The sequence below is a fragment of the Eublepharis macularius genome, chromosome 13 (assembly GCF_028583425.1).
Source record: "Eublepharis macularius isolate TG4126 chromosome 13, MPM_Emac_v1.0, whole genome shotgun sequence".
Classification (NCBI taxonomy): Eukaryota; Metazoa; Chordata; class Lepidosauria; order Squamata; family Eublepharidae; genus Eublepharis; species Eublepharis macularius.
Window position 1 is genome coordinate 21,750,884 of NC_072802.1, and position 12,920 is coordinate 21,763,803.

Genomic DNA, 12,920 nt, shown 5'->3' on the forward strand with positions numbered 1-12,920 from the left:
CTGTCAACATGAGATGGCTTGACTCAATAAAAGAAGCCACAGCTTTCAAGTCTGCATGACATGAGCAAGGCTGTTAATGCTAGGATATTTTGTAGGTCATGATTCATAGGGACTCCATAAGGAGGCAGTGACTTGATGGCACATAACACACATGCATTGTTCTCTGTGTGGGTGGGGGTCACTTCCAAATTTTGGACTGAGTGCTGTGCACTTGCAGTTTCCTGCTGTTTCTGGTCCCTTTCATTTGCCTTGCCATCTCCTCTGCTGCTGGTAAGGCACATACACATCGATTACAACAATGCAAAAAACAATTTCGATGGGACTGATTATTTTCATCTGCTATGGCACCCATGTGTGAAAGAATAAGTGTGCATTTGGTAAACATCACACAAAAAGAATCTTCATGCAATCGTATGTATGACTGGTTGGCTTTTTTCGCAGCACATGTTTGCCGCAGTAACATGGAAGGGGAAACCCCTAGGATACTGTTACGTGCTGTTGCTCTTAGTGTTATTCCAGCGCAAACCCAAGCACTCTTCCAATGTAATTCCTGCAGTAACCCCCAGCATGGTGCCCATGGGGACAATGATGCCCACTGATGTTTCCTCATACTCTTTGGCAGGGCTTTGTTTCTGGGAAAAGAGGTGGTGGAACTCAGTGCGTTGCCCTCGGAAAAAATGGTCACATGGCTGGTGGCCTCCCCCCTGATCTCCAGACAGAGGGCAATCTAAACTCCCCTCTGTCAGGAGATCAGGGGGCGGGGCCACCAGCCCATGTGACCATTTTCAAGAGGTTCCGAAACTCTGTTCCCCTGCGTTCCAGCTGAAAAAAAGCCCTGCTCTTTGGCTTCTGGAGTCTTGGGGATAATTTTTTTAAAAAAAAGCCTTGAATGGAACAGAAAATGCTAGGAGCTTTGGGTTAGTCCCTGACAGATGACTGAAGAGCTGAGCTGATTCTGTGATCTGTGAGGGCCCTAGTCCAAACTACAACTCAGGCCTACACTACGACTCAGGCCTGATGCAAATAGCTGGTGCCTAGGCCTGGGGAGACATAGATTTAAATCCCCATATGGCCATGAAGCCATATGGGTAACCTTGGGCCAGTCATTCTTTCAGCCTCAGTTACCTCCAGCAGCAGTCTTAGTATTTTGGGGCCCTGGGCAAAAGTCCAGGATGAGGACTGCTGCCCCCTCCCATTGGAGCCAAGCAAAGGCTGGTCCTTGTCCTGTGGAAGGTAGGCAGGAACTACTTCTGCCACCAGAAGCCAGCTCCCCGAGCTCCAGACAGAGTAAATGCAAGTGGCGGCAGGAGCTGCTACGCATCTTCTTTCCCCTCCTCCTTTGAGGGAGTTGGCCCATGGGCAGTTGCTCCCCCTTAGTTTGGGGCCTGGGGCAGCTGCCTCTGCTGCCCACTGACTGGGACTGTCCCCTGCCTACTTCGCAGGGTTATTGTGAGGATAAAATGGAGGGGAGAATGATATAAGCAGCCTGGTGCTCCTTGAAGGAAGGGCAGGGTAAAAATACATTAAATAAATAAATAGGCTCCCGAGCTCCAATCCACATTGGCCTGCCTCCACCTTCTCAACCGCATTTGAGATCCAGGTAAGTTCCAATCATAGGACTTCAGCATCATGTGGGAGTTCGGACTTTATGCTTGAATAGGGAGGGGCCGTGGTTCAGTGGGAGAACCTCTGCTTAGAATGCAGAAGGTCCCAGGTTCAGTCCCTGGCTTCTGCAATTAAAGGAAAAAGTTTGTAGGTGGTGTGAAGGATCCCTAAAAGCAACACGTGTTAATGTATTCAAACCACCCATGTGCTCAGCTATTGGGCTGAAGAACACTGTACCACCTCTCATATGCAAAGTTCTACTATTTGAGCAAACACAAAAAATACCCCAAAATATCAATCCAGACATGTACATTTTCCATTAAGAGATTAATGATTCACTTCCAAGTGTCAGAAGACTGAATCTCAATAACAGAAGTCATAAGACCAAAGCATTATAAAGCTGTGCATGAAATTTATGAAGGCGTGGCCCCTTTTTTGGGACAAGATTTCTCCATTTTCCTAATGAAGCATCTCTGTTGGAAATCTAATTAGTACACTGGTTTACTTTGGATTAGTTTTATCTCCATTCATGCTGAAAATTTGATTATATGCATATGTAAAAAAATAAATAAAATCTGGGTTGATAGTACATTAACAGGGCAATCCTAAGCAAAGTTACTCCAGTCTAAGCCTATTGATTTCAATTGGCTTAGACTGGTGTAACTCTTCTTAAGATTGCACTGTAAGAGGAGGATAATTCATAAATGGACTCACTGTCAAATAACTGGAACGATTTATCTTCTTCCTTTATGTCCTGAACATCTTGTCCAAGATTTGCTGCAGTCATTTTACACCAAAATTAAACCCCTGGGTTCGATTGACTTGAATGTCTGGGCCTTGTTCTATACATAGATGAAGTTTGCTGAGCTCTTGGTGGGCCAGGAATTCTCCTGGAACTACAAGTGATCTCCAGAGTATAGAGATCAGTTCCCCTGGAGGAAATGGAGGCTTCAGAGGGCAGACTCTATAGAATCACAGCCCTGCTGAGTAAGGTTGCCAGCCCCCCACTTGGGGGTGGGGAATCCCCCTCCTCAACATGCTGCCCCCACCCCTGATCACCTGGGCACTGGGGGAGGAGTGTCTGGAGGCTGGTGGAAGCCCCCAGAGCATGAAAAAAAAATGGTGCACACATGCTCCGGAAGCCTCCTGCTGATGTTACTTCTGGTTTAAAACAGAAGCGACAGGGGCTCAGCGGGGCCCAATTGGCCCAAAGCAATTTCATGTGCAGGAGGAAGGAGAAGAAGCACCACCAACCCACCAGCACTCCCACCACCTGCTTTGAAGGTAAAGGGGTGGCAATCCAACCACTGAGCTTCCTTCCGCGCAAAAACTCTTAACTTCTGAAGGTTCAGCCCTCAAATCTCCAGGAATTTCCCAGCTCAGAGTAGGCAACCCTGGTGCCAACAAAAATCTGCTTTCATTACTGACCATCCAACTAGACATTACACAGAGCTTCATTACGTTCCCTTACTGTTTCTGGTTACATTTCCCAGCCCAGGGAATTTTCCTGGTTCTTCAGAGCTGAGAAAAGGCTGGTGAGGAGAAGCTGCTGAGTCGTTTCCTCCCCCATCTTTTTCCCGGCAAAGAATCATGCTCCTCAAGGTGCTTTTCCCCACAGGAGCAAATACTCTGACCCTCACTAGGGGGGTTAAGACAGAGTTATTCCACTTAAGGGGGGAAAAGGTGCAATCTTTCTAGAATGCTTGGAGGCCTGGAGTAGCAGGGAGCTTGCCTAAAGAGGACTCCAACTTGCTGATTAAGTTATATATTACTATTGCTAGAACTCTAGGAAAGAAAGAGCATGGACAATACATCAAGGCAGAGCAGAGCTGCAGATCCATCCAACTTCAAGGAACTGGCTTGATCAAAGTTGGAAGTGACTGCAAGACTCCCCAATCTGGTTAGGCTCAACAGGCCTGAACTGCTTCATGTTACTTATTCTTTATTGTTTTGAGCCAGTTTGGTGTAATGGTTAAGAGTGGCAGGATTGTAATCTGGAGAGCCAGGTTTGATTACCCACTCCTCCACTTGAAGCCAGCTGGGTGACCTTGGGTCAATCACAACTCTTTGGAGCTAGGGTTGCCAGTCCCCCGCTGGGGGCGGGAGATGCCCCGCTCCTGCCCTCCATCCCCCACCCTGCTTACCTGGCCGGTGGAGGGGAAGGGAACATGCCTCCCAGGGCGTGCTTCCAGGAAGCGTGGTGTGCTCCGGCTTGCTGCAGCGGCCAAATTCAGGCCGAATTAAGCCCGAATCCCAGAGCAGCATGTTACCTGTGTGATGACATCACTTCCCCGAAGTGACGTCATCATACAGGCCATGGGTGCATGCGCTTTCTGCGCTTGCATGAGGGGCAAGATGAAGGTAGGTGCTGGGCCTCCAACTTCCTGCCTGGGAGGTCGGGAAACCTGGCAACTCTATTTGGAGCTCTCTCAGCCCCACCCACCTCACAGGGTGATTCTCTTGAGGATAATAACAACACACTTTGTAAACCACTCTGAGTGGGCATTATGTTGTTCTGAAGGTTGGTATATAAATCGAATGTTATTATTATTATTATTATATGTACTTTAATCATTGTTATATATATGTGCTTTATGTAGGAAAAAAGAAGAGGTTTGAAATTGCTTATTATTGATTTATTAATGTAGGATCACAACGTGGGACCACACTGCCCAAAGATGTAAGCTCTCCATTTTTTAATTGAAGAAGGATTTCTTTTGAGATCCCTCTGAGTTCGTATTAAGTAGAAATTACACAAAGAGATGAAGTCTAGCTTCCTTGTCATGTGGATGAAAAGGTCTTAGCTAGAAAAATAACAAGAGGGGATTAGGCCACTACATCCAGCCATCCCTTCCTCTTCCAGACACAGCCTACCCGGACTTCATTGAGATTTTATACAATACAAAAATAGAGAAAAACATCTCTGAAGTTGGCATCATGTGCTAATCAAACATCTGGTGTCTCTTGCGCACCCTTTTTTGTACTTTCTTTAAAATAAAAAGGGCTTTGTTGAATTTCAAGGATCCCCTCCCCCTCTTTGTAAAGCAAAGTATGGTCAGAGACGGGGCAGGAGTAGGGGGAGAGAGGTCTTCACTGCAAACTCCATTCCAGCCAGAAATTAAGATCTAAGACCTCCCCCCTTACCACGGCTATTTTGGATCCTAGCCCAAATGCCTCCTGATTCGTTTTAATCAGGAGGTGTCTTGGCCGGCGCGCCAAACAACGGGAACTACGAGCCAGGCTGCATGCAACAGAGGTATCTCCTAGAAATATTTTGCCCTACAGGCCTCCCAATCAAGCACAAGCAAAGGCCGCGTTTGGCTGCCTTTCCGCCATCTGACCAGCCTCTGGCTCTTGGCCATCCCGCAGGGGCTCTTGTATTGCTCCTTTGCACAAGAATGAGGGAGGGGGGAGGGGAGGGGATCAAAGAGAACTTCCCCAATTGTAAGAAGGACACTTGGAGTTCTGAACACTTCCAATTGCAAACCTTCCAAACCACTTTTGGCAGATCTGATCAACGATGGACTCAGTGAATTGATTAACATTGATTCCTTCCTGTAAGTACAGATCTCGATCATGTAATTAATTGATTGAATTATAACACAGCCATATCATTCATTCTTTGATCAAGTGACAACGTTAATTCTGAAACAGAGAGAGAATTAAAGATCTTTTCAGTTTTTAGTCCTGACATATGCTCAGAGGAATGGAGGGAAGATACTGTAAATCAGACTTTGACGGTGGTTTCCAAGAGGTTAGTCTCAAGGAGGGACTCATCACTCAGTGGCTTGGATCCGTTATAGATGGAAAGGATTTTCATTGGTGGAGTTCCCTTCCTCTCCCCGCCCCCTCCTACTTCAGTCCAAAATGTCCCTCAATGGTAATCTCTGCAAAAACAGCTGGGGAAGTTAGAAGTGTGCCATAGGAGAGAGGGATTGGCAAACATCTCCCATCAAGAGGACTGCACAGTAGTAATTCTCTGCTGGATCCAAGCCAATGGCAGGTGATGTGTTTTGCATCCAGAAAACCCCATATTCAATCCCTATCGAAAAAGAGGAGCCATGGAGAACTCTTGCCGGCCTTAAGCCCAAGTGCTGGAACTGATAGGCCTTCGGTCCGTTCCTATTGTTGTAGTTCTGAATTTGCAATGAAAGCAAATCCCTGATCTATACTACAGATATCAGATGAAATTCCAAGTTCTTCAGCTGGTAAAAACGACATTGTGCCACTGGATTAAATTCGCGTACACTTTCTCGACTGAATACTTCCTTTTGAATGTACAAAGTTAATGGCCCAGTACTATACACGTCACTTTTCAATGTCAATTTTCAAAGCTGCAGACAGCTTAATTTATGATCGGTTGAATAAACAAAGATCTTTGTCTCAGGTATCTGGACTGGTGGAACAAGAATGTTTCTGTCCATTCCCCCAATGAGGCAACAGCAGTAGCAATTTGTCCTGCTACCCTCCTCCTAAGAGAAGACGGGTATGAATCCTGGGGCTTTCCCCATGCTCTGTCTCTGAGCCACAGCTCTTCCCCAGCACATGAGCTACTTTATACCATGACTGATCTGTCCACCTTCACATTGTCTTCGTAATTGGCAGTGGCTCTGCAGTGTTTGGGGGAAAGAAAGGACTTTCCCACCATCTGCTGCTTGAAATCATTTAAATGGAGATGCTGGAGACTGAACTTGCATGCACACAAACCATGCGCCCAGCCACTGTGATGTGGCCAATTTTACTTATGCCCAACAGCGATGTACAACAAGCATCATCTGCAAGCCTCTGTTTTTGGCACTCAGCTTACTCTTGTCCATTAAAAAAAGACATTGTATTAATTTCATCATATAGAGCTACAAACAAAATTAATTTTAAACAACTGCTATGTAGATTTTTATCCCCATATAATTGCATTTTAATTCCAGCACAGACCTTTCACTTCAACATCTTCCCTAAACATTTCTCACAATTAAAAATGATGGGACTTTGGGGGAGTGTTTTATACTTTAACCACCATTCATACCTTCACAGGCACAACAAAGATAAGGTTGTGTTTTCCAGTTCCAGTTCCAGTAACCTTTACTGGCACAATAGGTTGTGTTTTATTGCTTTGTCAACAGTTGCTTTACAGCAGCGTTGTGTCAGTTTGCAACACTGCAGGGGAGCAGAGACTGTTACCTGCCTTCTGTTTCAACCAGTTCTGCTACAGCTGTCTCTAGCGCTGAATCAAGCTCATATTGTCCTTGACATGTTCTAAGTTTTGCCAGAATGTTGCTGGTACTTAACCAACAAAACTATTTTATTGTCAAGTCACAGAAGAGACCAGCGACCTGTTCTCACCCCCTCCCCCAAATCAAAGAAGCAGGAAAGTCTGCAAGAGAGAAATAAAACAAAATAAAGATGGTGGTTAAAAAAAGGGAAGAGGGGAAGAAAAGGGGAGTTACGTCTATCCAGGCCTTGGTAAGTGGCCCCCCAGAACAAAGAACCGAGGGCTGCTAACGGGGACCCACGGAGAGAGAAAGGAGGAGGGGTCCCCCAATAATTTCCACAACAGGGGGTTACAGGAAACCAAAGTGCTGGGAGGACAATCCACAGCAATTGGTTTTGATACTCAAATGGAGAGGGGCCTTTTGTTGCTGCTCTGGCCCTGAAGAGCCCTTGGTTTATTTCACAACTTGTTTTGCATCCAACCAAAACCTGTTGAGTCTGCAGGATGTCCTGAATCTGTAGATTGGTCCTTTTCCTCCATCCTGACTTGAAACGTCTTTTTTCTTTCCTGCTCCCCTTTTAAAGTTTTCATTCCGAACATCCAGCGGATGAAGAGATCTGGTGACCTCGGCATCTTTTTGCACACCCACTGCTTTGTGAATCTGTTTCCATTGCTCCTATGACACAACTCTTTTTTTTGCAATTTTTCTATGGACCAACGTGGCTACTGATCGTATTTACTATATGATGCTCAAAAACCTTTTTACAACAAATATACGTGCACAGAATTACTTCCTGCAGCTCTCGCGGTCCTCAGTTTTTATGTTTAGCTTCTTCCTGGCCTGCTAGGTCCACAAATGTGTAACATCTAGGAAAGTACGTCCAGCTCAGTTTTATCTTTTTAAAGCAACTACCTTTAAAGCAACTGCTGCTCTTTTAATCTAAACCACTTTATATTTTCATTAACTGGAATGGATCCCAGTACTGATACTTCTCAAGACCATTTCCCAGACATTCTTAGGAACAGATTAATATTTTTACCCTGCCCTGTTTCCAGCATTTAAGAACTATCGGGCATCCCCTATCCATAAGCTTTTATGCATCTAGCCACTCTTCCTCACTAGATGGGGCTGCTTCATTTCCCAGTGAAGCGCCAGGGATTTCATAATCAAGAGGCACTGCTACCAATTCCCCTCTCCTCTATTTTATCCTCACAACAAATCTGTGAGGTAGGTTAGGCTGAGAAAGTGCAGTTGGCCCCAGGGCCGGATCGAGGAAAGGCAGAGGGGTAGTCTGCCCCTGCCACTGCCAAAAAGGGGGCGCCGGGCACAGCTGCCAGCCACTGGGAGCACGCCGGCGGCAGCACGGGCAGCTGGGAGCCAGCCCGCACCATTCGCCTGCCCAGCAGGACAGGGAGCGCGCAGCAAGCTGGTCGCCCTCTCAGCCGGACAGGCGAATGGCACGGAGGGCTGGGAGGCCGCCTGCATCACTCGCCTGCCCTGCTGAGGGGGCGGCCGGCTTGCCGCACGCTCCCTGTCCTGTGGGGGCAGGCAAATGGCCGTCATCACACAGCGCTGGGAGTGCGCAGGTGGGCAGCCGGACTTGGGTTTTCCCAAGCGCCGGGAGCCCTGGATCCGGCCCTAGTTGGCCCAAGATCACCCAGTAAGCTTCATGGCAGAATGGGGATTTGAACCTGATTCTCATAGATCCTAGTCCAACATTTTAACAATTATACAACACTGGCTCGTATAACTTATCAATTACCTTTTTCAAACGCCCTGCCATGCTTACAGTCACTGCAGATAGATAACTCAAAAAGCAATGATCAGAGTAATCACGAAAAAGCCATCTGGAGCTGGTAGAACCCATTCACAGTGGGATGGGTCAGATGGCTGGAGTATAGACCACTACCACTTGCGGGGGGCAGAGGGGAGGGTTTACCATCTTCAAGTTATTTTTTTAGAACCAAAAATGTTTGAATTCTAAAACAATTGTTCAAGTAGAAGCTATCGTGACATAAATTTTCTCCCACTGGGGATAAGACTGGAGTAGAATGAACAGAGGGACGGACAGACAGAGGGAGGGAGGGATGGACGAACGGACTGACCGACTAAAAATGAATCAATCTATTTTTTTTAAAAAAAATCTTAAGTGGGGCAAATCAGTGCTCCAGATAAGAAAGTACAACCACTGACCCCGCTGTGATATGGTCTTGCAATAGACTTGATTTCCAAAAGAGGGCATTGTAGAAGCAATAAGCTCCCCTATTCCGGGGTGTATTGCTTGCTTCCCTTTCCAGAGAGACTGCTGAATTGCAACTGATAATGAAGATCAAGACAATGCAGCCACCTGGACTGAATGAGACCTAGGCGTCTCATTACCAATGCTGATTTCTCCACAGCCACTACCCCTTTGCATACCCCACCCTATTCAATCACGCCTGCCTTTGTCATTCACCAGCTATTACCATTTGGCTTCTGTAATCACTCCACTCTCTGAGATATAAGGACAGATGGTCTCACATTCTAGTTGTATCTGAAGAAGTGAGCTGTGGCTCACAAAAGCTCATACCCTACCACAAATGTTGTCAGTCTTATAGGTGCTACTGGACTCTTGCTCTTTTCCCTTTCTCCATCACTGTCAAGAATGCCTACCTTATAAACATTGACGGGCAGGGCAATAAGGATGTAGAGAAGGTCCCCCAGAGCCAGGCTGGCAATGAGAACATTTGGCCCATTCCTCATGCATTTGTTCTTGTAGATGATCCTCAGCAGGGTGGAGTTGCCGATGATGCCAACTATGAAGATTGTGCAGGACACAAAGGTGTTGATGTACTTAAAGGCTCGCCTGATTTCCGTCCGCTTTGCACACATGACTGAAAGCTGTGGGCCCTGAGTGATGGCATCTCTGAGGAAGATTCCTGACTGGTTGGAGGGGACTTTGGAGTCTAGGAAGAGACCCGGCTGAATGAGGCTGTAAGCTTTATCTTGGCCAAAGACCTCAACAGAGATGGTGCTGTCCCTTAAACTGTTGGCTGTCTGGCCACAGGCACGTAGAATGAGGCACACCAAGCAAGAGGTAAACACAAGAGGAGGCAGAAGGGTGCCCATTGGAAACCAAAGATCGAGACCCAGCCAGAGTGCTTGAGGGATGCAGTGCTAAGAACGTCTCCTGACAGGTCCTGATCTCTCCTGTAGAAGACAAAGGAGGAGGTTAAGAGAGTCTGGGTTAAAAGACTGTAGAATGAAACTGAGCACATTTCAACTCTCTATTAATTCCCTTGGCTCTGATCAGGGCTTTTTTTCAGCTGGAATGTGGTGGAACGGAGTTCCGGAACCTCTTGAAAATGGTCACATGGCTGGTGGCCCCACCCCTGATCTCCAGACAGAGGGGAGTTTAGATTAGCATCAATTACGTGCTGAACTACCCCTTTTCATTGTCAGGGGTCATTTCGTAGAAAAGGAGCTGGAGGAACTCATTAGCATAACTCATTAGCATAGCTCATTATCATGTGCCATGCCCCTTGCCATCACCTGAAGTGTGTTATTAGCATAACTGGTTTGCATATGCCACACCCCCTGACATCACCTATCCTGGCTGTTTTGGACCCAATCCTGGACATTCAGGGCTGAAACTGGGCCCAAAATGGCAAAAAGGGGCTGAAAATGGCCAAAAAGGGGCCCAAAATGGTCAGGATTGGTCCGCTGCTGAGTGGGAGCGTGATCCACCACCCGTTAGAGGCCCAATCCGGGCCATTTCAGCCCAAATCCAGGCTGAAACGGGCGTAAAATGGCTGAGAGTCAGGTGGGCGGGGCCACCTGACATGTGACCTCTTTGGGGAACTGCTGAAAGTGCGTTCCTGCACATTCTCCCTTGAAATGAGCCCTGTTCATAGTGCATATGTCAAACTGAGCTTGCTCAGTGGAAGCCTCCCTCTTCTTGTACCCTCAAGATAAAAAGGTAAAGGAAGTCCCCTGTGCAAGCATTGAGTCATTACTGACCCATGGGGGGACATCACATCACGATGTTACCAGGATCTATATCAGCAGCAAGTCTTCAGTAGCTTTCTATTATTCGTACATGGCCTACAATGTCAGATCTCAGAGGATAGCTGATTTTCAGGGTTGCCAAACTCCAGGTAGGACATGGAAATCTTCTGGCATTACAACTGATCTCCACACTATAGAGATCAGTTCCCCTGGAGAAAATTGCCACTTTGTTGAGTGAATCCTTTAGGGTGAATACTTTGGTACTATCCCTGCTAAGTTCCTCTCCTTCCGAAACTCCTCCTTTCCCAGGTTTCACTCCCAAATCTCCAGCAATTTCCCAACCCAGTGTTGGCAACCTTTACTGATTCTGTAGGGCCACGACTTAAAAGGCCCCAGCCCAGTTGTAATCAGTCTAACCCCTTGATTCAAAGAGACTTTCTTACAGATTGATAATGTCTAACCAGAGACAGGGATTGCAGCTTGAATAAACTTCCAGAGTTGCTGACAGAAATAACAACAACCTTGTGCTTATATACCGCTTTTCAGGACAGATTAGTGCCACACTCAGAGCGGTTAACAAGTGTCATTATTCTCACAACAGACACCCTGTGAGGTAGGTGGAGCTAAGAAAGTGCTGAGAGAGCTGTGACTGACCCGAGGCAAATATGTCCAGAGAGAAAGTGCCATAGATTGGTTGCCACCAGGGCTTTTTTTCTGGGAAAAGAGGTGGTGGAACTCAGTGGGTTGCCCTCAGAGAAAATGGTCACATGGCTGGTGGCCCCGCCCCCTGATCTCCAGACAGAGGGGAGTTGAGATTGCCCTCCGCGCCGCTCAGCGGCGCAGAGGGCAATCTCAGCTCCCCTCTGCCTGGAGATCAGGGGGCGGGGCCACCAGCCATGTGACCATTTTCAAAAGGTTCCGGAACTCCGTTCCCCCGCATTCCCCCTGAAAAAAAGCCCTGGTTGCCACCATAGAAAAAGGCTTCTTATTGATTGCTACCTAACCTCCAAGCAGAGGCATGCAGAGAATAGCATCAAATGAAAATTAACTGGCACAATAGCAGTGGAGAATCTAGCGCTTTACATAACCAGGCTATTTACAATTTTAATCTTAAACCTTGTACTTGCATTGCCTTAAGAAAACCATAAAAATGTTTAGAAAATGACATTTCCATTTTTATAAAAAATTAATCAAAATATTTATATGCACAAGGTTTGGCTCCAAGTGGGACCTAGAAATCACTCGGATTCACAACTGATCTCCAGATTACAAATACCAGTTCTGGAGAAAATGGCAGCTTTAGAGGGTCAACTGCATTCCATTATACCTCACTGAAGTATCTCTTCAGGCTTCACCCCAGATCTCCAGGAATTTCCCAAACCTGAGTGGGCAACCCTATGCATGCACACAAAAAGAAGACCATAGCAGTGGTCCTCAGTGTTGTACCTGTAGGCACCATGGCACCTGCCAATGTGTTTCTTGGTGGCCACTTGCTTCTCACAACATTGAGCCAATCTGGACTTTCCTTCACTGGAACAGGAGGTGCTTCAGAAAAGCCCAGGAGGGCACCTCCTTTGTGTCTTCAGGGAGTACCATTTTGGTTACAACTGCCCATCATAGAAGGCTACTTGGCTTGGAACCTTCCAAGATTTTGGGAAACTTCCCAGATTTTTATGATTGGACCCAGCTTCCATGGCAACCAATTTGTGGTGGCAGTCACTCACTGCCTGCTGCTGCCAAGATTCCAAACTGAACTGCTCACAGGTTCAACAAGGTTGGGGACTCCTAGACTACAGAGGTATTGACTCAGCAAACATTTCCAGTTCTTGTTTTGTACTCCTGGTACATTAGGTTATGGGAGATTGATAGCATCTCTTGTCATCTGTGAGAGTCAACCATCTTCTTGAGTTATAATTCTATCCCTGGATAGGCAATACTAGTTAACAATCTGGCTACTTCATTCTGTACCGGTTCTGAATCCTTTTCAGAGGTAGCCCCACATTGTAATAAACTAGATGGGATATTACTAGAACATGGATAACTTGTCATCTCTCTTCCAACTAGCATAACCAGCTGAAGCTGATGGAAGGTATAACAAGCATTGGATGTTGCTTGTAC

At 46.6% G+C, this 12,920-nt stretch overlaps 1 protein-coding gene across 1 annotated transcript in view; it reads right to left on the bottom strand.

Annotated features, from left to right (window-relative positions):
• LOC129340918 (endothelin receptor type B-like) overlaps positions 1–12,261 on the bottom strand; it is a 36,728-nt gene extending 24,467 nt beyond the window's left edge. The window contains exons 1-2 of the mRNA XM_054995815.1: positions 12,249–12,261; positions 9,468–9,955 (exon numbers count right to left, since the gene is read on the bottom strand). Coding sequence (XP_054851790.1) covers positions 9,468–9,955; positions 12,249–12,261 — 501 coding nt within the window. The remainder of the gene's footprint in view (positions 1–9,467; positions 9,956–12,248) is intronic.
• Between the last annotated feature and the right edge of the window lie 659 nt (positions 12,262–12,920).